The sequence below is a fragment of the Ogataea angusta genome, assembly GCF_019207475.1.
Source record: "Ogataea angusta isolate 61-244 chromosome Unknown 61-244_NODE_9_length_489604_cov_89.567313, whole genome shotgun sequence".
In the NCBI taxonomy this organism is placed as follows: Eukaryota; Fungi; Ascomycota; class Pichiomycetes; order Pichiales; family Pichiaceae; genus Ogataea; species Ogataea angusta.
In genome coordinates this window covers 67121-89755 of record NW_025065223.1, presented here as the reverse complement: position 1 = coordinate 89755, position 22635 = coordinate 67121, and the positions used below count along the sequence as shown (strand labels likewise).

Here is a 22635-nt window from a genome sequence, read left to right as displayed (position 1 = left end):
TGGTCTACATAATTACGGGCTCTTGCCAAACCCGCCCCCACCAGGAGTGTTGATCTGGACCCTGTCGCCCGGCCGGACCTGGATGATCTCCTTCCCGCCCATCTTGGTCACCACATACCCGCCGTCGGCCTGTTTCCTGAACCAGAAATTCTCGCCACGTGACCCAGGTTCACCGCCAGCCACACCGTACGGGTGGTAGATTCTGCGCTCGGACAGAATCGAGACGCGCAGCGGCACACGCGCCTCGATCTCGCGCGTGGCTCCGTCTCCACCACGCCACTTGCCTGCTCCCCCTGATCCACGCCGGATACACCATTTGGTGACTACGACAGGCGTCCGGGCCTCCACGATCTCGATGTCGGTGGTCTTGGTGTTGGTGCAATGGACATTGCAGGCCGACGCCCCGTGGTATCCCTCCATGGCCCCGACACCGCCTCCGAGAGCCTCGCCGGTAGCAAAGCCGGGCGAGACCTTGCCCGTGTACACGTCCTTGCCCCCACGGCCCCAGCCAAACGAGTTTGCACAGCCCTGGGAAGCCGCACACACGCCGAAGCACTTGAGGATCACGTCGGTGATGCGCTGGCCCGAGATGGTGGATCCGCAGATGGCCACAAAGTCGCTCGGGTTGAGAATCGTGTTTTTCGGGATGTCGATGTGGCACGGCGCCAGACAGCCCTGGTTGAGAGGGATGTTGAGGTCGATCAGGCACCGCAGAACGTAGATCACGCACGAGTGTGTGATGGAGGCCGGGGTGTTCATAGGCCCGTACGTTTCCGGGCCTGTTCCGCTGAAGTCGAAGTGTCCCTCGCCCTTTTCGCCGTCGATGGTGATTTTGCACTTGACGGGGGTTCCGTCGTCGAAATAGTCGACGGCTTCCAGTGGTTTGCCGCCGTGCAGGCGGTGGATTTTGCGGAAGAACTGTCGCACCGCCTGCTCTGCGTTGAAGCAAATGGCACGCATATAAAACTGCACAAACTCCTTGCCGTACTCCTCGAAAAGAGCCTCCATCAGCATAATCCCGTTCTGGTTGGCACTCACTTGCGCACGCAGGTCGCTCAGGTTGTCCTTGATTTTCCTCGTGGCAGAGCAGCCGGGAAACTCGCCGGCCTTGTTGAACAGCTCCACTATCCCGTCCTCGTCGAATCTGCCCTCGCTGACAAGCTTGAACGACTTGATCGAGACCCCCTCCTGCCACAGCTCCTTCGAATTTGGAGACATCGCCGTGATGCCTGCTCCGCCAATGTCTGCGTGGTGGCCTCTGGAAGCCACGTAGAAAACAATCTCGCCCTGGTGGAAAACAGGCGTGATCACCGTGATGTCCGGAAGATGCGTGCCTCCTGCCTCCGGGTGGTTGGAAACAAGCACGTCGCCTTTCTTGAGTTTTCCCTTCCAGAGCTCGTGCTGGTACTGGATGGCGTACTGCATGGAGCCCAGATGCACCGGGATGTGAGGCGCGTTGGCCACCAAACGGCCGTCTGGGCCGAAGATGGCACACGAGAAGTCCAGCCGCTCCTTGATCGAGGACGACACAGACGTGCGCTGCAGCGTGCGGCCCATAGTCTCTGCTATGCCCATGAATCTGTGGCCAAACACAGTCAGCAGGATCGGGTCGGCCTTGCTGAGCGGCGTGTTCTCGTCGACGCCGCCGATCTCGGCAAACTCGCCGTCCTGGGCCTTCTTGATGTCGATCACCACGTGGGAATCCAAAATGGTGGCCACCGAAAACTTTTCCACGAGAATAGTCTGCGTGGAGTCGATCAGCAGCGCAGGGCCGTTGATCTTGTCGCCCGCACGCAGATGCGGCAGCTGGAACACCTTGGTTTCCACCGGGCCGTCCTCAAAGTGCACGGTCTGCGTGCTGTCGAAGGACTCTGGCCAGCTGTCGACGCTCGCATACTTTTCAAGCTGCTCCTCGATGTTGACCCTAGTCTGTTTTTTCTCCACGCTGGTTCCCTTTACAGAAACGGTGGAGGTGAAGATCGGCGAGCTGTCTGGAAGCACAAAGCCGAACTCCCTTCTGTGAGTCTCGAGGAACCTCTCGCGAATGTCGTCGCTGTCGTAATCGACCTCGAAAATAGTGTTGGACGACTTGTACTTCATGCCGAAGGCGACCCTGAACTCGATCTGGTCCTTCGCCACCCCCTGGCTCTCGGCCAGCTCCGCCACAATCCGCTGCTTCATCTCCGCCACCAACGCCTCAGCATCTCGCTTCAGTCCAGGAACATACTGCCTCACAAACGGCGACTTGAGCTCACGTGACACGCGGGCACGTGCTATTCCGTACGCAGACAATATCGACGAGTACTTGTGGATGAGCACTCTTGAGATCCCCAGGTTGCGTGCCACCGCCGAGCAGTTCTGCGAGCCGGCTCCGCCAAAGGAAACGAGGTTGTGGTTCTTGGCCACAAAGCCGCGAGACTCGGTGATTTCTCTGATCGAGTTGGCCATCTTGACATTGGCAATTTGCAGGAATCCCAGCGCCACCTCGTGCGGCGTGAGGCTCTTGCCCGTGTCCCTCGCAATCTGCTCTGTTAGTTCCTCGAATTTGCGCGTCGTGACTTCCAAATCCAGCGGCTGGTCTCCAGACGGACCGAAGATGTGCGGGAACTGCGAGATCACGAGTCTTCCCAAGAACAGGTTCGCATCCGTGACGGTGAGAGGACCGCCTTTGCGGTAGCACGCGGCGCCCGGGTCGGAGCCGGCACTCTCGGGACCAACGTGGAATAGGCCGTTTTCCCATTTTAAAATCGAGCCTCCGCCTGCAGCCACTGTGTGGATCTGCAGCTGGCCAACAGAGATTTCGAGGCCGGCAGTGTTGTTATCAAACGAAACGTCAAACGACGCCCCGTCGATCCGCGACACGTCGGTCGACGTTCCTCCCATGTCGAAGCCGACCAAGGGCGTGTTTTGGTAGCAGGTTTCGGCAACACCGACCACTCCGCCCGCTGGCCCCGACAAAATGGCGTTGATTCCTCTGAATAGCTTTGCGTCCGTCAGGCCGCCGTCACTCTGCATAAACTCCACCTTCGGCACCGTGCTAAAAGCACTCACGAATTTGCGGATATAATTCTGGACATGGGGGGTCAAGTACGCATCAATACAGGTCGAATTGCCGCGCTGGAGATAGTTGACCGTCCGCGAAACCTCAGACGATATGCTCACAAAGTGGAACCCGATTTGGCGCGCTATTTCGGCTGCAATCAGCTCGTGCTCGTCGTACAGGTACGAATGCGCAAAACAGATAGCAATGGTGCGGTATCCCTGCTCATAAGCACGCACCAGCTTGGCCTCCAGGTCCGGCACATTCAACGGCTTTAGCACACGCACGTAAGTGCCCGACGGCGTCAGTTTTACCTGCGGGTCTGCCTCGTCAATGACAAACTCGTTCGGATCGTCAGACGACGTCTCGACGGTGATCCGCTCCTCGGCCTCAATCACAGTGTCGTATAGGATGTCTGGCTTTTTGATCTTGAGGTTGAACAGTTCCGGTCTGGCCTGAGTGCCGATCTCAAGCACGTCCCGGAACCCCTCTGTGGTGAGGTAGACGAACTTCTCGCCTTTGCGTTCCAGCAGCGCGTTGGTGGCCACAGTGGTGCCCATGCGGACATACTCTATGAGACTTCCGTCCAGTTTTTCGCCACGGGCAATTTTCTGGCCAGTGAACTTCTCCAGCACAATTCTTATACCTTCTGCAGGAGCGTCTGGATAATTTTGCGGGTCTTCAGAGAGAATTTTGAAAACAGTCTCTCCTTGACCGGGAATATTGGCCCAAACGTCACAGAACGTTCCGCCTCGGTCTGATTGTTAGTGTGCGGGGCCGAGATCTAAAACTTACCTATGGCAATCTGAACTTTGCTCACCATTTCTCAGCACAATTATCAGAGATATTGATTTGATCTTATATATGCACCGCCACGGCGGACATTTCTCATGCAGGTCGTGGAACTTTTTTTTGTGGCGGATGAAGTTTTTGAGAACAAAGTTTAATTCGCATCAATGATGACTGAACAGTTTGTCAAGGTGAACGGGGCAAGGCTCGCTTACTTCACCAAAGGGGAAGGTCCTCTGGTGATTACTTTGCACGGAGGCCGTGGATTTGGGAGTAAATCAGGTGATTTCGAGGTGTACTCCAAACTAGCAGATTACGGTTACAAAGTGGTCAGCTTCGACTTCCGAGGCCACGGGCACTCCTCGTTCACTCCTCCCTTTACGTTTGCACAGATTGTGGACGACATCGAGGCCGTGAGAGAGCATTTCGTGGGCAAAGAGGGCAAGGTTATAGTCATAGGCGGGAGCTTTGGCGGGTTCCTAGCCCAGCAGTACGCAATTACGTATCCCTCCACGCTCAGTTATCTTGTTCTCCGCGGGACGGCAGCTTCTCACCACCACGAGTCTGAGGCTTTCGAGGTGCTCCGCGAGCGGTTGCCTCAGCACCCGTGTGTTTCGCTTGATATGCTGAAAAAAGTGTTCGGCCGATTTGAGAGCGACCTCGAGATGCAACTGGTTATGTTTGCATTGGGCCCATTGTACTCAGAGTCGTATAATCCAGATGTGGGACTAACGGCATGCCTAAACACCGTTTATCGGGCTCAGAGCCACAACGATTTATATGCAGAGTCGGAGAAATATTTTGACTACAGAGACAAGCTTCTATTGTTGCAAACTCCGACACTCGTGATTGTCGGAGAAAAGGACTGGATTTGCCCGCCCTCGCAAAGCAAGATCATTTGCAGCCTCATTCCAAACTCCAAGCTGGTTGTGGTCCCCAACGCGAACCACAGCGTGCACCGGGAGAAACCGCAACAAGTTATCGCTGAAATATTAAGTTTCATATCGAGTAAATAAAAGTGTATATTAATTAGAGCATCTCGAACTCTTTCTCTGGAATTGGCTCCTCCTCGACCTTCGACTCCTTATCCTCTTTTCTAGCGCTCCATATCTCCAAAGCAGGAATGACAAATCCGGTCCACAAAAGCAGGGCACACGTGAACCCTATGCAGTAGTAGAACCCGTGCGTGGATCCGTACACTGGGGCCTCACTCGACGGGAACAGGTGCTGCTGGAAAGGAGTCACCACGGCCTGGCCGACCACAATCATGGCAGGAATCGTGACTGCACGCAAGATCGGGTTTTTCCCGCACGCAACATTACACCAACCAGTGAGGATTGGCGTGTAACAACCGTACACTCCGCTCAAAATGTATCCGGCCTTACGAAGCGGGATGTTGTCCAGAGGACCCTTAGCGGTGATCAAAAATGAGGCCAAAAGAATCAAACCGACTCCCACACACACCCAATTTCTGTTTCCGGTCAAATCGCAAATAACACCGGTCGACAGCATTGTCACCAGATTGACACCGGAGATGATGGTTGGGAAGTTGTTGATATAGCTGATGGAATAGATCTTGAGCCACTTGAGGTACAACTCGAAAAATTGCAACATGTACGATCCCGCAGTAAGCGTCCAGAAACAGTAGCCGATGCAGAAAGCCCAGAGTTGCCAAGAAAGGAGCACAGGCTTGATTTCTTTCAAAGAGAAAATGATCTTCTTGGACACTCTTCCGTCTTCGACCAGTCTTTCCTTGGCACGGTTTCTTTCCCAATCGTTGAGATAGAAGGCGGTGGTGTTGTGAGGATAGTCAGGCAAAAACAGGTATCCGTAGATGATGACTGGGGCTCCGATAAGAGCGTCGATGATAAACATCCATTGCCAGGCGGCTAGACCACGCTTGCCGTCCATCGTGGACTGCAGACCCGACTGAATGTAGGAAGAGGTGGCCTGGCCAATGATACCAGCCAGAACGAAAAAGTTCGACCGTCTCATAATCTCACGCTTCTTATACCAGCATCCAATCATGTAGTGCGTTCCTGGGTTACAGGACGACTCAAACAGACCGATCAAGAATCTCAGAGCGTAGATGGTTTCTGCGTTTTTGGCCAGGTAAATAAATAAAACACAGAGAGACCACAGTAGGTCGAGAGTGGGGAGATAAATTCTGGGGCGGAAGTAACCAGCAAGCAAGACAGCTGGGATGGACCCGATGCAGACTCCGATGTTGTAATAGGTGTTAAACCACGAGAGCTCGTTACTTGTGAAGCCCAGATCCTTTTGCATTCCAGAGATGTAGGTGTTGGAAATGTTGGTCTGATCAAGGTACTTCAGGAAATAGGCCATCATGGAGTAAGACAGGATGAAGAAATCCAGTTTCCAGATCAGAATCTTCTCTCTGGGGTCTGTGCCTGGCTCAAACCAGTGGTACCATCTGGTGGGTTTTGTTGTAACTGAAGACATGTTTGGATGGGAAGAGATTGTTGGGAACCTTTTCAATTTATGAGATATTCCTTTTTTTTGATTCTTTTTTTTTTCTTGGCCTGATTAGCCACATGCAATGCATAGCGGAGTTTTGATGCAGTATCTGCCAACTGTGGCGTCTGGATAAGGCGACATCGCTACTGATAAAAGAATTAGTGCACGTGACCAAAACCTTGTTTGTTTACCAGTATCGCCATTGTGGGAGGGCTGAACAGCCGACAGCGGCCTCTATTTCGTTTCTATTATGCAGGCGGCAAAGTTTCTCCGACGTGATTGTGGTAATCTCCGTCAGCAGCCCCACACCTTTGCCTCCCAGCGTGGTCTTGAAGGTCTCGAACCCGGCCTGATTATACTTCTCTTCCAGCTGCTGCAATTTTTCGGGCGTTGCGGCATCATCGTCAATGAGCGTGATTGCGCAGCCGCCCCCACCAGCACCCGTGAGTTTTGTTTGTCCGATCTGTAGCTCGTCACTCCATAATTTGACCCTTTCTAGATTCGGGTGCGACACGCCAAGCGACACAAGCAGCCCGTGATTCAGTCGGATGAGCTCCATGAGTCTGTCTTTGGACTGTTTGTCCAGGAACGGCCGGAGCATCAGTGTGTATGCCTCTCTTGCGATGGCCTCCATCGTTTCCAGAATCAGTCCAGACGGTTTGGGGAACTCGGTCACTATCTTTGAGACGTTGGCCACCAAAGCAGCGGTGCTGCGCGGGGTTTTGGTGTTGGTGAGAAGCAAGTTCAGCGGCGGCAGGTTGCGCATCGAGGTGCGGATACTCGGCACCGAGGACTCCATTCGCTGGAACATCACGGCTCCTCCGTGCGTGGCCACTGCGTTGTCGATGCCACTCGGGTTGCCGTGGCTGCATTTTTCTCCCATGAGAGCCCACGCGTCGATCAACAGACACTGCTCCGAGTCCTTGACGGTGACGTCGTCTGCCTTCAGCGTAGGCTCCTGGATGTGGCCTCCCAGGTAGCAGAACGCGCTCGCAAAGCACACAGACACCGACGCGGACGATCCAAGCCCGGCGCCCACGGGCAGCGTGGACCGAACCGTAAACGTAAGTCCTGCCACGTCTTTCTCCTCGCACAGCGACACCAGCAGGTACAGGAACATGAACGCGGCGCTGTACTGGATGCGCGAGTCGATCTTGGACAGCAGCGAGTTCAGCGCGTCCACGAGCTCCGGGTTCAGCTCCTCGTCGGCCGGCGGCTGTCTTTCGCGCGAGTGTTCGTCAAAGAGGTGCCACGGCAGGTCGCTGGTCGCCCATTTGTAGCTGAACTGGATATCCGGAAATTCCAGAAACAGCGTGTCGGTGTTGTCGTTGTCTCTGGATGCCAGAAGATACGTTCTAAGGGACAGGGCTGCGGCAATGGCGGGCTGGAGTTAGTATGATCTGAGTGAAGGCCGAAGACAAGCCTCGATCCGCCCTGCAACCTACCTTGTGGTACACGGCGGAGTGTTCGCCGAAAATGATAACCTTTCCGGGCGCAGACGTGAGAAACGGGACGGAAACCATGTCTGCTCAAGAAGAAAGAGAAGGTAGGAAAAGAATTCTCTTATATTCTTCAGATTGTTTGGTTCAGTTTCCCACTGCCGTTGGAGTTTTGTGCACGACCTGCGGCTTTACAAAATTAATTTTAAAAAAATCTGAAAAAAAAAAAAAACTTATTTAATGGCTTCGCAGATAAAGGTCCGCTTCTTCACGAGAGACGAGGACGAGTCGCTCCACTGTCCGGGCAACCCGGTGTTTGTGCCGATCTCGCTCAAACGGTACGGTCTGTCGGAGATCGTGAACCACCTGGTCGGGCTGGAGCAGCCGGTGCCGTTTGACTTCCTGATCGACGGCACTCTGCTCAAAGGTAGCGTCGAGGACTACCTGGTGGCCAATGGGCTGTCGAGCGAGCATTTCCTGGACATTGAGTATACGCGCGCCGTGCTGCCGCCGCAATTTCTCGCCAGCTTCAACAACGACGACTGGGTCTCTGCGATCGACTCTGTCGGGTCCATGAGTCTTGCTGGCCCCGAAGGGGAGGTGCGCACCGCGCCAAAAATCCTCACGGGCTCGTACGACGGCGTTGTGCGGATCTACAACGCCTCCGGCAAGGTCGAGACCCAGCTGGTGGGCCACCAGGCCGCCGTCAAGGCCGTCAAGTTCATCAGTCCGTCGCGGTTCGTTTCCGCCGGCATGGACCGCTCGCTGCGGCTGTGGAAGGCCGGCGTCGTCGGCGACGAGGACCTCGACAAGGACACCCAGAACGGGCGCACCAGCGCCATTCTGGAGTACCACAACGACGTGGTAGCAGCGCTGGCCGTGCGCAACACGCGCATTCTGTCGGCGTCGTACGACCGCAGCCTGGCTCTGTGGTCGACGAACGCCAAGGAGATGCAAACGACCCAGCCGATGGAGCAGGGCGCACAGAACAGCCTGTCGTCGGCGTCGCGCAAACGTCTCAAGCTCGCGGTCGGCGACGCGTCGATCCGACGCAAGGCTCCACTCGCGATCTTGGACGCACACCAGGGCCCCGTCGAGGCCGTCTGTTTCGACAAGGACGACTCCGTCGCGTACTCGGCGTCGCAGGACCACACAGTGAGAACATGGGACCTCGTCACGGCGCGCTGCGTCGACACCAGACACACCAACTTTGCGCTGCTCAGCCTGGTGGCTCTGCCCCGTGTCGGGCTGCTGGCCACGGGCTCCGCCGCCAGACACATCAACCTCCACGACCCGCGCGCAGAGAAGGTCACCAGCACCCAGCTGGTGGGCCACAAGAACTTTGTTGTGTCGCTGGCCACCACAGACAACGAGTACACTCTGGTGTCCGGGTCGCACGACGGCACCGCCAAGATCTGGGACATCCGCGCCAACAAGAGCATCTACACCATCGACAGAGAGAGCGGCGAGCATGCCAAGGTGCTGGCCGTCGACTGGAACGCGGAAATCGGCCTGCTTTCGGGCGGAACCGACAAGAAGCTGCAGATCAACGAGCTCAAGTCCGACAAGCTGCGTAACTAGATACATAGATGCTGTTGATTATTTACATATTTTCGGGGGCCCGCTTGCACGTCCACATGGTCACGCCGTAGTAGCCCTGCCACAGACCCTCCGTGTCGGTCAGATAGCCCAGGAGCTCCGGCCTGGGGCGCTCGTCCACGAGCTGCCACCCGCAGACGCTGCGCAGCTTGCGGATCTCCTCGTGCGACAGCTCTGCTTTCGCCGCCGTGCCGTACTTGAGCGGCCCCACGTTGACCCACAGCACGTCGCCGCGCGCCGCGTCCGCCACGCGCGCCACAGCGTCGAAATAGTCCATCAGGTTCTCCGCCGTGTCAAGGAAGAAGCACGTGACTATGGCCACGTGATGCGGCTCGCTGCGAAGCCGTGCGGCCGTGAAGCTGGTGAAGTCGCCCTGCTGCACGCTGAGGTTGGCCGGTTTGGCGCGCTGCCGCAGCTCGACCGCGCGGAACTGGTTCTGTGTCGCCACGTGGTTCGAGTAGTTGTGCATGTACGGGTACACCTGGTAGCGTCTGGGGCTGTCTGCGTACACAAACTCGTTCAGCAGCAGCATGTACCACGAGTACTCCACGGAGACGACCTCCCTGGCGCCCAGCTGGGCGATTTCGTGCGCGACGCGGCCGAGTCCCGAGCCGGGCACCACCACGGTGGTTTTGGCGAGGTCCAGCCGCGCGAGCTGCGTCCTGACGTAGTCGAGGATCGGCACGACCTCGCGGTCGAACGCGGGCGACCAGTCACGTGCAAAGTGGCACAGGCCCTCGATCACTTTGTGGTGGTCTGTTTGCGGGCTGAGTCTGGCCTGGTCGGCGGCCAGCTTGAGCTCGAGCGTCGAGATGTTGTGATTGCGCACTGTGCGGGCCACGCAGTCCTGCAGCAGCTTGTAGTTTTCGGCCAGCGTCGCGTCGACCTTGTTCATCTTGGCCTGGTAGCCCGTCTGCGCAACGATCTTCTGCTGTCTCCAGGACATGGTTTTGTACAATTGGCGCTTCTTCTCGTTCCAGGCCTTGCCGCGCGCAAGGTACTGGCGCATCTCGTTGACGGCGCGCAACAGCTGCGAGCGAGACCGGTCCTGGGACACGGCGGCCGGACCAGCGGCCAGAGAGGCAAGACGCTGTCTCAGACGCAGGAACATGGGGGATTGCGAGATCGCAGAGCTGGCAAGGACAGCGCTCACAATAGTAGGCACACGCGTGTGGGGCAGGAGCGTGCTCAAAAGGTAATGGGCAATGACCACCGTGCAGAGTTTGGAAACAAGAACGGCAGTTTCCTGGCGCATGAAAAAATAATATTTTTTTTTTTTTATTTTTTTTTATGAGTGTCATTTCCGTGGGCACAGACCTGCACCGCATCGGGCGGTTTGCGGCCATCCTGGCCCGCCACGGCCTCGCGTCGCCACACGTGCTCCGGCTCGCCGCGCGCGTGCTCCACCCGGACCGCGAGCTGCCCGAGTTTGTGCGCGCGTGCAAACAGAGCCAGCTCGACACGTGCACGCGCGCGCTCGCGCACTCGTGGTGTGTTAAGGAGGCGCTCTACAAGACGCTCGACGCGCCCGACCAGGCCGCCTTTGCCATGCGCCACTGGTACAAGTACAACCTCGCGAACGGACGGCCGCACGTGGCCTGCGATTCCTACACTAGACGCGAACGCTTTCTCGTCTCGCTGTCCCACGACGGGGATTACGTCAGCAGCGTCGTTGTACGAACCAGGAGTGAATTAATGGATACCTAGTTTCTCTTACTCCCACTCGACCGTGGCGGGCGGCTTGGAGGTGATGTCGTACGTGACTCTGGCGACGCCGTCGACCTCGTTCACGATTCTCGACGCGACGTTTTTCAGGAACTTGGCGTCGAACACGTACCAGTCGGCCGTCATGAAGTCGGTCGTCTCGATGGCCCGCAGCGCAATCACCTGCTCGTACGTTCTCTGGTCGCCCATCACGCCGACCGACTTCACCGGCAGCAGCGCCGCAAACGCCTGCGAGATGTTTCTGTATAGCCCGGCCTTTCTGATCTCCTCAATGAAGATGTAGTCGGCCTCTCTAGCGATTTTCACCTGCTCCGGCGTCACCTCGCCCAGCACTCTAATGCCGAGACCCGGGCCCGGGAACGGGTGTCTCCAGACGAGGTCTTCTGGGATGCCCATGAGCTTGCCCAGGTCTCTGACCTCATCTTTGAACAACTCTCTGAGCGGCTCGATCAGCTTGAGTTTCATGTCTTCCAGCAGGCCGCCCACGTTGTGGTGGGTCTTGATGGTCTGCGAAGGGCCTTTGAACGAGATCGACTCGATCACGTCGGGATAGAGCGTTCCCTGTAGCAGATACTCGATCTGGGAGCCGTCTTTAGGCTTGATTTCGGAGGCCACTTTCTCAAAGACGTGGATGAAGGTGTTTCCGATGATCTTTCTCTTCTTCTCCGGGTCGGTGACGCCCTTGAGGTTGTCGAGGAACTGCTCCGACGCGTCGACGACGGTCAGGTTGATGCCCAGCCCCTCGTCCAGCGTCTTTTTCACCTGGACCGTCTCGTTTTTTCTCATAAGCCCGTTGTCGACGTAAATGGCGTGGAATCTGTCGCCAATGGCCTCCTTCATGATCTTGGCGCCGACAGTCGAGTCCACACCGCCGGAAACAGCGCCAATGACCTCGGCCGAAGGGCCAACCAGCGTCCGGATGCGCTTGATCTCCGTCTCGATGAAGTTGGCCATCGTCCAGTTCTGCGACGCCTTGCAGATCTTGACGGCAAAGTTCTTGAGCAGCGTCTTGCCCTGCAGAGAGTGTGTCACCTCAGGATGGAACTGGATACCGAAAATCGGCTTTTCCTCGTGCGCGACGCCCGCAAACGGAGAGTTGCCGGACGTAGCCACCGTCTTGAACCCGGTCGGAAGCGACTGCAACTTGTCGTGGTGCGACATCCACACCTGCGAGTGGTCCACTCCCTCAAACAGCGGACATGTGGGGTCCACCACGGTCAAGGTGGCTGGGCCGTACTCTCTCTTCTCGCCGCGACCCACGCCCTTGCCGTTGATCCAGGCCAGCTCCTGCATTCCGTAGCAAATGCCCAAAATAGGCACGTTCAGCTTAAACACATCGTGGTCGACGTGCGGCGCGCCGTCCTCGTACACGGAAAACGGACCGCCAGACAAAATCACACCAACAGGCTTGAAAGGCAGCTCGCTGATCTTCTGGGTGCACGGCAGCATCTCGGCGTAAACGTTGAACTCTCTTAGACGTCTGATGATCAAGTGCGAGTACTGCGAGCCAAAGTCCAACACGAGAATCGTGTTGAACACCTCGCTGACCTGTTCAACTGTGGGAGCCATGAAATAAAATAATTAATTGTCAATTATTTATTTCATTTAAAAAATTTTCCGGCCCTGTACTCGGTGTGCCCAAAAGGGCAAGAGTGTAGAGATAAGCGAGCAGCAGTGCACTTTTCAGTAAAATCTGTGGCCGGTCGTGCTGGTGTACGGCTGCTGCTGCGCCAGCGTGTGCAGGTCCCTCAGCACGGCCTTCACCGCGTCCACGGCCTCTCGCGTGTTCTGGAAACTGAACGCGAAGCGGAACGACGCAAGCTTGACGTTGTGTTTCTGGCCGACCTCACGGATCCACTGCGGGTCGATCTTGCTCTTCTCAGGGTCCAGGAACACGAAATTGGTCTGCACGGGGATCTGCAGCACGAGCCCCAGCTCCTCGGCGTACCTGCCCACCTCGGCAGCGTATTCGTGCGCGGTCTTCAGCTTGCCCAAGTTGTGTGTCAGTGCGTACGAGCCCATGCGTGCCAGCGGTCCTGCCTGGCGAATTCCGCCGCCGTTCTGTTTTTTGAAGTGGTTTGCAACCCGAATCAGACTCTCAGAGCCGACCAGAACGCTGCCGATCGGCGCACCGAGCGTCTTCGACAGACACAGCGAGATCGAGTCAAACAGCTCTCCGTTCTCTGCGAGCGACACGCCGCTTGCGACCGCCGCGTCCCAGATCCGCGCCCCGTCGCAGTGGATCGCAATGCTGTTCGCACGACACCATTTGCTGATGCGACGGATCTCGTCTATAGGGAACACCAGGCCGTGCAGTGTGTTCTCGAGCGACACGACGCGGGTCGGCGCACTGTGGATGTCGCCATCGTCCGGGATGTAGTGGCGCTGAACGTCCTCCAGTGTCAAATACAGCCCATTGGCAGGGATAACCGTCGTCACCATCGCCTGCGACAGTGTGGCGAGTCCCGCGGCCTCGTGGACGAATATGTGCGACCGGTAATCGCACAGAACCGAGTGCGGAGGCCGGTTGAGATGACTCCGGATGGCTATCTGGTTCGAGAGGGTTCCAGAAACACAGTAGAGCCCCGCTTCGTGGCCTGTGAGCTCACACACCTGTCTCTGCAAAGCAAGCGTGTCCTCGTCTTCGTTGTACACGGAGTCCCCCGTGGATGCGTGGAGGACCGTCGCGAGCATTTCTGGCGACGGCGTGGTGAAGGTGTCGCTTCTGAATTCGTTCCAATTGGACGGTGTCGTCGCCATTGCCTTGAGGATAAATATTAAGAGGGTAACATTTTTTTATTTTATTTAATTTCTCTTGTTGATGACGTCCTACGAGTACGCCCCGCGAACGAAGTCTCAGCGACTCGTCGACCGCGCCAGCCGGGACAGACACGAGGCCGGGTTCGTGCGACTGCAACAGCAGAAGCCCATCAGCAAGCCCCAGGTCGCGGACATCTGTCCTGGGCTGAACGAGATAACGGACGCCCTAGAAGCGTTCCCGTGCGACCTGATACGATATTTCACGCTTCTGCGGGAGATCGACGCCAAGTGCGTGCACACGATCCCGTATTTGAAGGCCTACATCACACGGTTTCTCCAGATGAAACGGACGCACCCGAAAAGAGAGCTTCTGCTGGAGAAAATCAAGGACCTGATCAAGGACCTCATGCCGTGTCTCGAGGAGAAAATGCATGTCGCCACCATAGCGTGCGACACTGTCGCAAAACATGTGAACAGAATAAACCAGAACTACGAGATTGTGCTGGAGAACGAGATCCCCGAGAGAGTCAGAATCGGGCCGTTGATACATCCGTGCATGAAGGTGACAGAACACAAGAGCGCACAATCGCAGCGCAGCGAGAGCCGCAGAGAGGCACTTGCTGCCAAGAAGGCGTCCCGCACAGAAACAGAGGTGGAGGACGAGAGCGCAAGGAACACGCCTATCCCGTCGAACGGGACGCCGTCGTACGCGAACCCGTCGAAAAAGGTGAAGAGGGACAGAAAGGACGGCGACCATCTCGACGCGGCAGTCACACACGCGCTCAGCTCCAAGAAACGGAAACCTTTGCCCGCCTCGGTCGACGAGTCCAGACGGGTGAAAACGTCAAAGCCGAAAAAGGAGAAGCGGGTCAAGGACGAGTACACAAACACCACCGGCGGCTCGACGCCGACACCCGTGCCTACGCCTGTTTCTGCTGCCAAGTCCGAGTCAGCAGCCACGTCTCCGTACGACGCAGAACCTGTGTATTGCTACTGTCAGCAGGTCTCGTACGGAGAGATGGTGGGATGCGACGGCGAGAGCTGCGAGCGCGAGTGGTTCCATCTGCCGTGCACGGGCCTGAAAGAGCTGCCGCGTGGCGAGTGGTACTGCGACGATTGCAAAGTGAAGCTGAGGAAACGCTAGTAAAATCTCTACACCTGCCAGGAACTCGAAATTTCTCCAAATCCGGTAATAGATAAACACAGGTCGTCGTCTGCGGTTTCAAAAAATGTAACGTCGAACTTAAAAACAAGAAAGGATAATAAATTAGTAAACAAGGCCAAAAGTGTTTATTTTCTAGTCTATAAAGATTTTTGAAAACACCTGCTAGCTGAAGAGTATTCAATTGGACATCGACTACTAAAACCGTATTCTCTGAGAGTTCTACATCCCTAATTTGTCTAAGATTGCAGCCATGAGTTTATTGAGCAAGAAAACAAAGGCCCAGCTTGAGGAAATTGCCAGAGACCTAGATGTCAACATCAAGTCGTGCAAGGTGAAACAGGCGCTTGTTGACAGGCTGACGGACCATTTCCTGGAGAATGCCGACAAGTACGACAAGGACCACGAATACTACGACTACGTTGTCAGTGTCAAGCAGGAGGCCGAAAATGAGAACGACGACGACGAAGACAATGACGACGAATCTGACGATGCTGAAATTATAGATATCGACGACTCCGATGAATACGACTCTGATGACGACTTCGACCTGGAGCCATCCACCCTCGACAAGATTCTCGACTACATCGACAACGATACTCTGTACGAAATAGCAGACTACATTGCCGAGAAGAACTACGAGCTTAGAGACTACCTCAGCGACCCGTTCACCATCAACGACTTCACCGTCGTTGGAGAGTTCATCTACTTGTATCTGCACTTTGCCAAGTCAGTTGCTCTCGGCGATATTCGCTTTGTGCCGCAAATTGTGAAGAGCAACCTCCCAGCAGCAGTTCTCAAGACTCCAGTCACCGACCTCACGCACTTCCTTGATGCAAACTTCTGGTCCACTGTCCTTTTATGGCTTCTTGTTTCCTACGGAGCTCCGAAACTCACCTCCTACTACGTTAACTTCACGTACAACTTTGAGTACGACCCATTCATTTTCGCGCTTGCCAAATTGCTGTTTGGTCTGATACTGTTCAAGACCGAGGTCAGCGGACACGACATCAAGGACGAGCTTGTGTTCCAGTTCTCCTTCAGGAACTACTCTGTTGAATACGCTGCTAAGCTCTTCAAGCACTACCTGCTTACGAGCACTCTTCTTCTGAGAAACTACTTTGGCAACTGGGTTCTCATCGGTGACTTCTTTACCACCTTTGTTGCTCTTTACGCCAACTTGTCCTTCATATAAAGCGGCTCCATCAGTTCTGCTCCTGGTGTTTTTTTTATTGTGTATTATTTGACAGACTTTTGCGTTTATATTGATTACAATTTTTATTCTAGCTTGGTGAACTTCTGCAATGCTTTGCGCTCTCTGCTGGCTATCGCTTCGTATTCCGCCCATATAATCTCCCCCACCTCTTCTATGCTCTTGTTGTCCACGTAAATCGTCTTCCAATTATCCTCGTTCTGGAATTTCTCAAACTGGGTCCTTACTTTCTGCTGGAACTCTGCCACCTCATAACGTTCCTCTCCAAAACCTTCTCTAGTGACATTCTCTTCGTGCTCGAATTTCATAAAAAGCACAATATCTGGTTTGGGAAGCCCAATGTCTGGACTTAAACACCAGTCAAACGGGAGTCCTTTGGCAGAAGAATATGCCACTCCCGAGTAGACGTATCTATCCAATACCACTGTTCTTCCGCTCTGCAGAAGGTTTCTAATTTTCTCGGCGAGCTCCCATCTATTGGCGCTGAACAAGAGATGCGCAGACTGGTCGCTGAGCTCGAACGCTTTGTCTGTAAGATATGAGTTAATTATCTTCCCAATTGGGGTGGTCCGTTCAGGAAATTTGATAAGCGTTGCGTCCACACCATGCTTGTCAAGTCTCTCTAGCAGACGCGACGTTTGCGTGGTCTTGCCGGTACGATCCAACCCTTCTATGGCAATTAGAACACCACGCGTCATAATAAAAAAATATTTGATCACCCAAAGAAAAAAATTTCGACAGCAACAGGATTTGAACCTGTGCGGACAAAGTCCATTTGATGGCACGAACAGGAATTCGAGTCAAACGCCTTAACCACTCGGCCATACTGTCGGTACGCTCTGTTTTGCTAGCTGGCCGTATATCACGAGCTCTGGTATTCTTTTCTTCCTTATATTATTACACTTCTATATATTTGATCAGCCTTGCGTAATCTTCAATAACTCCTGCCTTGTCGTTCGCGACAATCTTATGCATCAAGGACTGAAATACAATGCTGTGGCTGTCAATATCCATTTGATCTGGTTTGAAATGCACGTCAAATTTGCCGTGGTAGATAAAATAGTGAATAAAATAGATGAAGCCGGATAAAACATGGTACAGCTTCGAACCCTGGACGGAATACTTATCCATGTTGATCTTGTTCACCAATCTGCGGTTGTGCCAGCCATACATTTCTATCAGACGCCGCACTGCAAAGGGTTTGCACACATCTTTTGCTCCCCGTGACCTGAATGATATTTCTAGCACGTTGACGACCAATTGGTCTTCTGTCCGGTCTGTGTTGATCAAGTAGCTGGAGCCGTTTTCCAGCACAAGCGGAAACACCTGGCTCCGGTGGTCTGCGCTCAAAAGCACCTCCTGGAACTCTTCTTCGTCGAAATGAATTTTGCTCCTTGAATTATAGTAGCCGACAGTAATTTCTCTGAAAAGCATGCTCCAGTTGTCGAAACCAGTATGGTTTTCCACGTGACACCAGCTCTCGATCATCTCCACCACCTCGTCGAAGACGTCGGCGTCCTCTGGCAGCTGGTCGGCACGGGCGTTGATGCTCTCCAAAAAATGTTTGGCCGTCTTTATAGGGAAGTACTTGCTGAAATCGGCAGTTTGCGGATCAAATTTCGCGACAATCACGGGGTCCGGCTCCGGAATCGTCTGGCTCTTCTCCACCAGCTTGTTCATCAACGAGTTGCCCAGGATTTGTCGGGCATTGCCAAAGCGATCAAAGTTTTTGATTTCCTCGTAAAACTCAGACACATCGAAGGTCCGCAGCTCAGGATTTGGGGAAATAAACATTTCTTTCAGGTGTGTAGGCGAAACACAAAACGTGAAAACAAGCGAGAGCAGGTTGATTGCGTTGATTGGACACAGAGGCTCAATAAAGTTTGTGATTCTGTACGGTGTTTTGAGAGTGGACTTGTTGACCTTGTGGCCAAAATAGATCACGAAATCCTCAATTTTCAGCACAGATCGCAGGGGAAATCCGGCGTCAGACTCTGTCTGCAGCTCAGAACAGTCAATTAAAACAATTTTCCGGATTTCGTGGAACCCAACCGCCAGGTGCCAGTCTCCTGCCCACAGAAAGGGGTGGAACGTGAGCTCCGGATGTCTGGTTTTTGGGCCATAGCTGTCGCGTGATTTAAAAAGCACAAATCGCGTTCCTGTGTTGTACTCGTCCAAAAGCAGGTTCATGTAGTAGAACATCATTTCCGGTGACCACACCTTCTCCCGATGGGAATCGTCAGAGAATTTCAGTCGGCTCTTCATCCCTGTGGTCTTGTGGTTGATAATCTCCTCTGGGGCTAGGGAGTGGTATTCTCTAGACAGCAGGCTGTGGGTTAGCACGCAGACGCGTCAACTTACATCGAATCGATCATTATGTCTAGCTGTTTGCTTGACATGTCTCGTGAGAAAAAAAATACAAAAGTGGCAGAAAAGGCAGACTTTCCGCGACATGTTCGTATTGGTACAGAATTCAGGCAACAATTATATTTGCAGGTAGGGCCAGACAACAGCGGGCTATATTTGCCGTGGGATAACGCACCGTGGTGTGGTGCTCAACAGCAGCTCCAGCGTTTGCTGTACATTTTATGGATCACTCACAAATATTTAATACACCCAGTTATTAATTTCAGGACCGTCAAGTGGTAGGCAATGAATCCACCGGCATAACCTACACTAATTCAATCCATAAACCCTTCAATCGCTTTAAACTTATCCCACTCTCATCACAATTGCGAGTTTCGTGTCCGTCCTTACGGCTGCTCTCTTTTTATCGTTGAGTATTTTTCTCTTTCCCAAAATGGATAACTAATGATCTGGAGGCTGGTTGTCTAAATTATTCTTCTATCCAATTTTTGTTCCTGCGCAGCGCTTAGCATGACCCTTCCTTCTCCACCGTTCAAAGCCAAAGCCATTTGGAGTTGGGGCGGCAACAACAAGGAGAAAGATCTCGGGTTCATCGAAGGAGATATCATCGAGGTGTCCAAAACGTCCTCAGACGGCCAATGGTGCTACGGGGTCTCACTTAGAAGCAAACTTGCTGGAAGATTCCCGACCAAGTTCATCCAGGTGCTGCAGATCAAGGAGTCTGGGTCGCGAAAGAGCCTGCTGGAGCTGAAGGAGTCGAGCTCCTCCAAGTCTCTCAGACTCACCCCGTCCGCCTCGTCCAGCAGCCTGAAACTAGGCTCTTCCGTATCTGTTCCCACGGACGTCACGAACTACGACGAGAGCCCACCGCCGCCGCCAAAACACCAGTACTCCACGTACAACAAACTGTTCACGTCGTCGTATACGCAGCGGATCCTCGACTCGTCCACCTTATCTACGGACACGGAACGGTCGTCATATTTTGGACATTCGGATTTTTCTGCCACCTCGGCGGGCTCATTTATGCGCCATAAGGAAGCAAAAATGCACGCCAGCATGTCGGACAGCGACAGACAGGACCTGGTGAGCTCGATGCTGGAAAAGGGCCCCAATGCCAAGCACCCGAAATTTTTCAGGAGATTTCTGGGTAAAAAGTCCGTCGAGCCTTCGTTAGACGACCAGATTTTCAGCACGAGTCTCGATAAGCTCGAGGAGCTCACGATAAAAGAGACAAACACCGACGACGGCCTGGCGAGGACGCAAACTCTGACTGGCCGCGACAGAGCCAGCAGAAAATCCCGTGTTGTTCAGGAAGAGCCCGACCTGATTTTGCAGCCTCAAAAGGCGATTTCGAGCTTGAACGTCAACGAGAAGCTGTCCTACTCCTCTCCATCCATAATTGACGAGACCGACTTGGACCACGTCGACGAGCTCGTGGCAGAGCTGCCGGACGATCGATTCATAGGGCCAAGAGAGATTGTGAAAAACCGCATAGTTCCCAAATTGCCAACTGCCCTCGAGCAACTCAAAGCCATCTACGTCTACCTCACCACCAGGTTCGAGATAATAGAAACACAAGAAAAGCTCAGTGCCAAAGTGTCGCCGTCAGAAGCCCTGTTTTCAGACATAATCCACAGAAAAAGATGCACCGGCCACCAGCTCACATGGATGTTCTATATCATGGCATCGCATCTGGATCTCGAGATGGAGATAATACTGGGAAAATTCAAAAAACCGTTGCAACTACTCGACAGCAACCTTGTGCTCAACCACACTTGGATCTCGGTGCTGGTGGAAGGTGAATACCGCTTTATCGACGTTGCTCTCGGAAACCACACCAATCCAATAAACGACGAGCTCAATCTGATTGAGCCACTGTCGCTCCAGCAGAACTCCGAGTTTTACTTCCTCACCAAGCCTTTGGATCTGCTCTACACCCACGTTCCAATGCACGCAGACCAACAGCATATCGTGCCTCCGCTGGATCCCCTAGTCCAGATGGCGCTGCCTCCATTATATTCTGGCTTTTTGCATCACAAACTTAGTCTTTACAAGTTCAACCACTCACTGTTCCGTCTGACGGACTTGGAACTGATTGAGTTCGACCTTGAAGTCCCAAAGAAGATTGACGTTCGCGCCATTGTCAGGTCGTACGATAATGATGTCCAAGGGGAAGCCCTGGTACAGATATACATGAAAAGAGACAAGAGACTGGCGAAGATCAAGGCTGCAATGCCTCCTAGGTGCTCGTTGGGCTTCATCTGCGTCTATGCTCGCTCAACTTCGCGTCCAGGAGCAGACTTCTCCATGGTTCTTTCTTTGCCCTGCTCTCACAAGGGAAAATACAAGCCAATAGAATGGGTGAAGAAAAACGACAACAACGCTCATCTAGACTTTGATCTGTACATCAAGCAGCCACAGACATTTAACCTGACCCATAATTCACCATATAAATTCCAGGTGCTTTCCACTAATAGCACAATCAAGTGCAACCTAATATCTCCCTCTGGCACTTTCCATCTCTTGCAATATCAAAATGGCGCTTTTGAGCTCACCAAGCGTCTGAATGAGCCCGGATTATGGAGACTTGTAGTTCTCAACAACGATTCCTGGCACGTTTACGCTGAATGGTCATGCTCTTGATAGGTATCATTAATATAGACTGTATAAATGCATACATCACTTACCGAGACACTTCATCGTATAGAGGAGGACTATTAGGGGCCTCCTCCTGCTCCGATAGCGCATATTCCGAACGTTCGTCTTCTCCCATAGTGTGTAGTGTAATGTTCTCTTCAACGTCGTTGAACTCAGAAGAGCCGTCCACAGCGTCCCAGAAATCTGGTGGAAAATCGCCGTTTCGCAAACTGAGATCGTTGAGGTCAAAGTCACTGCTTTCCAATAAAACGTCCTTATTGAATTTTGTGTATAGCGGCGGAGGAATCTCGTTGCCTTCGAGCGGGCCGAATCCCCATTTTTTGACGTTTGCCTCTATGAAAACATATCCTGCCTGTCCAACGTTCACATGAAGCGCGCACTTGTTGTTCGAGCCAGCTGTAGGATATAGTTGTAGATTTTTCGGGAGCTTGATATGGCCTCCTATCTTCGACTCCGACAATTTCTTGCCGTTTCGCGTCCAGAAAACAGTCCGCGACGCTATTTTGATGCCACATCCAATTACATCTCCGTGTTCGAGAGTAGGGAAGACGGTGTCTTTCAGCGGGAAAGGGTCATTATAGCGTCTGTGGCCTGTTGAATCGTATGACGCCGAAATTCGGTTGCGACCTGGAAGGCGGAAGTATGGGTATGGAGAAGTGGCGACTCCAATCGATATTAATGTATCTTCTGGACTAGGTAGTTCATAAATCTTGGTCTCAAAATAGTACACTTCGTTTTCTTTTGGTATGGGAAAGTTCGTCTGAATGGACAGCTCTTGCCCTGTATTCAAGAATTCGATCTCGGTCTTGTCCACCACGCGAATGAATTCTTGGCATTCAATATGAGGTCGAAACTCCCATGCTGACACTCCTTTCTCCTGTATAATTAAGTTTTGCGATAGTGTCAGCTCCTGGTTGTTCACTGGATTCAGTTTCAGGAAATCCTTGGCCTGGAAATATAGTTCCTGTTCGTTAGGAGGAAGCTCGTCTAGCGCGCGTCTATCTTCCTCCGCCTCCTGAGCAGCGTCGTCCAAGGACCCTGGGAACTCGTGTGTCAGTCGTATGCCTCTTCGCAGCAACCTCTGTAGACAATAGACGATTAGTGATATGACGAATACACCAAAAAACCCGATCGCCATTCCCAACAGAACAACGAGGTCTGACGGTATATTGTCGGGCTGGTCCTCGAGAGTTATCGGAACGCCCTGAGCCCCGTAGCTAAGCAAGCTAAGTAGAACCAGAAAGCACTGCCTGTCGTTCGAAAATGACATGGTGTACTGTTCACTTGGTCGAAAAAACAGTTCTATTCAGGATAATGCAAATCCTGGTGTCTGTGGCAATATTTTTGTATGGTTAATATCTTTGACGACGACGGGTGAGAACAAATGATGATTATTATCTAGATC

At 53.5% G+C, this 22635-nt stretch overlaps 14 protein-coding genes across 14 annotated transcripts; 5 read left to right on the top strand and 9 right to left on the bottom strand.

The window, feature by feature from the left end:
- Positions 1–12: 12 nt before the first annotated feature.
- KL928_004206 (uncharacterized protein) lies at positions 13–3932 on the bottom strand (the record flags this gene model as incomplete). The annotated part of the gene is made up of 2 exons (XM_043204879.1): positions 13–3791; positions 3917–3932. 2 exons carry the CDS (start codon positions 3930–3932, stop codon positions 13–15), a joined length of 3795 nt encoding a protein of 1264 aa, XP_043058273.1.
- A 64-nt stretch (positions 3933–3996) lies between these two features.
- KL928_004205 (uncharacterized protein) lies at positions 3997–4845 on the top strand (the record flags this gene model as incomplete). Its single annotated transcript, XM_043204878.1, has 1 exon — positions 3997–4845. The coding sequence occupies one exon, from the start codon at positions 3997–3999 to the stop codon at positions 4843–4845; it is 849 nt and encodes a 282-aa protein (XP_043058272.1).
- A 13-nt stretch (positions 4846–4858) lies between these two features.
- On the bottom strand, positions 4859–6292 carry KL928_004204 (uncharacterized protein; the record flags this gene model as incomplete). The annotated part of the gene is made up of 1 exon (XM_043204877.1): positions 4859–6292. The coding sequence occupies one exon, from the start codon at positions 6290–6292 to the stop codon at positions 4859–4861; it is 1434 nt and encodes a 477-aa protein (XP_043058271.1).
- Positions 6293–6494: 202 nt separating this feature from the next.
- KL928_004203 (uncharacterized protein) lies at positions 6495–7830 on the bottom strand (the record flags this gene model as incomplete). The annotated part of the gene is made up of 2 exons (XM_043204876.1): positions 6495–7691; positions 7753–7830. 2 exons carry the CDS (start codon positions 7828–7830, stop codon positions 6495–6497), a joined length of 1275 nt encoding a protein of 424 aa, XP_043058270.1.
- A 156-nt stretch (positions 7831–7986) lies between these two features.
- KL928_004202 (uncharacterized protein) lies at positions 7987–9327 on the top strand (the record flags this gene model as incomplete). The annotated part of the gene is made up of 1 exon (XM_043204875.1): positions 7987–9327. The coding sequence occupies one exon, from the start codon at positions 7987–7989 to the stop codon at positions 9325–9327; it is 1341 nt and encodes a 446-aa protein (XP_043058269.1).
- Positions 9328–9349: 22 nt separating this feature from the next.
- On the bottom strand, positions 9350–10600 carry KL928_004201 (uncharacterized protein; the record flags this gene model as incomplete). Its single annotated transcript, XM_043204874.1, has 1 exon — positions 9350–10600. One exon carries the CDS (start codon positions 10598–10600, stop codon positions 9350–9352), a length of 1251 nt encoding a protein of 416 aa, XP_043058268.1.
- Positions 10601–11058: 458 nt separating this feature from the next.
- On the bottom strand, positions 11059–12639 carry KL928_004200 (uncharacterized protein; the record flags this gene model as incomplete). Its single annotated transcript, XM_043204873.1, has 1 exon — positions 11059–12639. The coding sequence occupies one exon, from the start codon at positions 12637–12639 to the stop codon at positions 11059–11061; it is 1581 nt and encodes a 526-aa protein (XP_043058267.1).
- A 114-nt stretch (positions 12640–12753) lies between these two features.
- On the bottom strand, positions 12754–13830 carry KL928_004199 (uncharacterized protein; the record flags this gene model as incomplete). Its single annotated transcript, XM_043204870.1, has 1 exon — positions 12754–13830. One exon carries the CDS (start codon positions 13828–13830, stop codon positions 12754–12756), a length of 1077 nt encoding a protein of 358 aa, XP_043058266.1.
- Positions 13831–13891: 61 nt separating this feature from the next.
- Positions 13892–14974, top strand: KL928_004198 (uncharacterized protein; the record flags this gene model as incomplete). The annotated part of the gene is made up of 1 exon (XM_043204869.1): positions 13892–14974. One exon carries the CDS (start codon positions 13892–13894, stop codon positions 14972–14974), a length of 1083 nt encoding a protein of 360 aa, XP_043058265.1.
- A 271-nt stretch (positions 14975–15245) lies between these two features.
- KL928_004197 (uncharacterized protein) lies at positions 15246–16187 on the top strand (the record flags this gene model as incomplete). Its single annotated transcript, XM_043204868.1, has 1 exon — positions 15246–16187. The coding sequence occupies one exon, from the start codon at positions 15246–15248 to the stop codon at positions 16185–16187; it is 942 nt and encodes a 313-aa protein (XP_043058264.1).
- Positions 16188–16270: 83 nt separating this feature from the next.
- On the bottom strand, positions 16271–16903 carry KL928_004196 (uncharacterized protein; the record flags this gene model as incomplete). Its single annotated transcript, XM_043204867.1, has 1 exon — positions 16271–16903. One exon carries the CDS (start codon positions 16901–16903, stop codon positions 16271–16273), a length of 633 nt encoding a protein of 210 aa, XP_043058263.1.
- Positions 16904–17102: 199 nt separating this feature from the next.
- Positions 17103–18470, bottom strand: KL928_004195 (uncharacterized protein; the record flags this gene model as incomplete). Its single annotated transcript, XM_043204866.1, has 1 exon — positions 17103–18470. One exon carries the CDS (start codon positions 18468–18470, stop codon positions 17103–17105), a length of 1368 nt encoding a protein of 455 aa, XP_043058262.1.
- Positions 18471–19082: 612 nt separating this feature from the next.
- Positions 19083–21215, top strand: KL928_004194 (uncharacterized protein; the record flags this gene model as incomplete). The annotated part of the gene is made up of 1 exon (XM_043204865.1): positions 19083–21215. One exon carries the CDS (start codon positions 19083–19085, stop codon positions 21213–21215), a length of 2133 nt encoding a protein of 710 aa, XP_043058261.1.
- A 40-nt stretch (positions 21216–21255) lies between these two features.
- KL928_004193 (uncharacterized protein) lies at positions 21256–22500 on the bottom strand (the record flags this gene model as incomplete). Its single annotated transcript, XM_043204864.1, has 1 exon — positions 21256–22500. The coding sequence occupies one exon, from the start codon at positions 22498–22500 to the stop codon at positions 21256–21258; it is 1245 nt and encodes a 414-aa protein (XP_043058260.1).
- Positions 22501–22635: the final 135 nt, after the last annotated feature.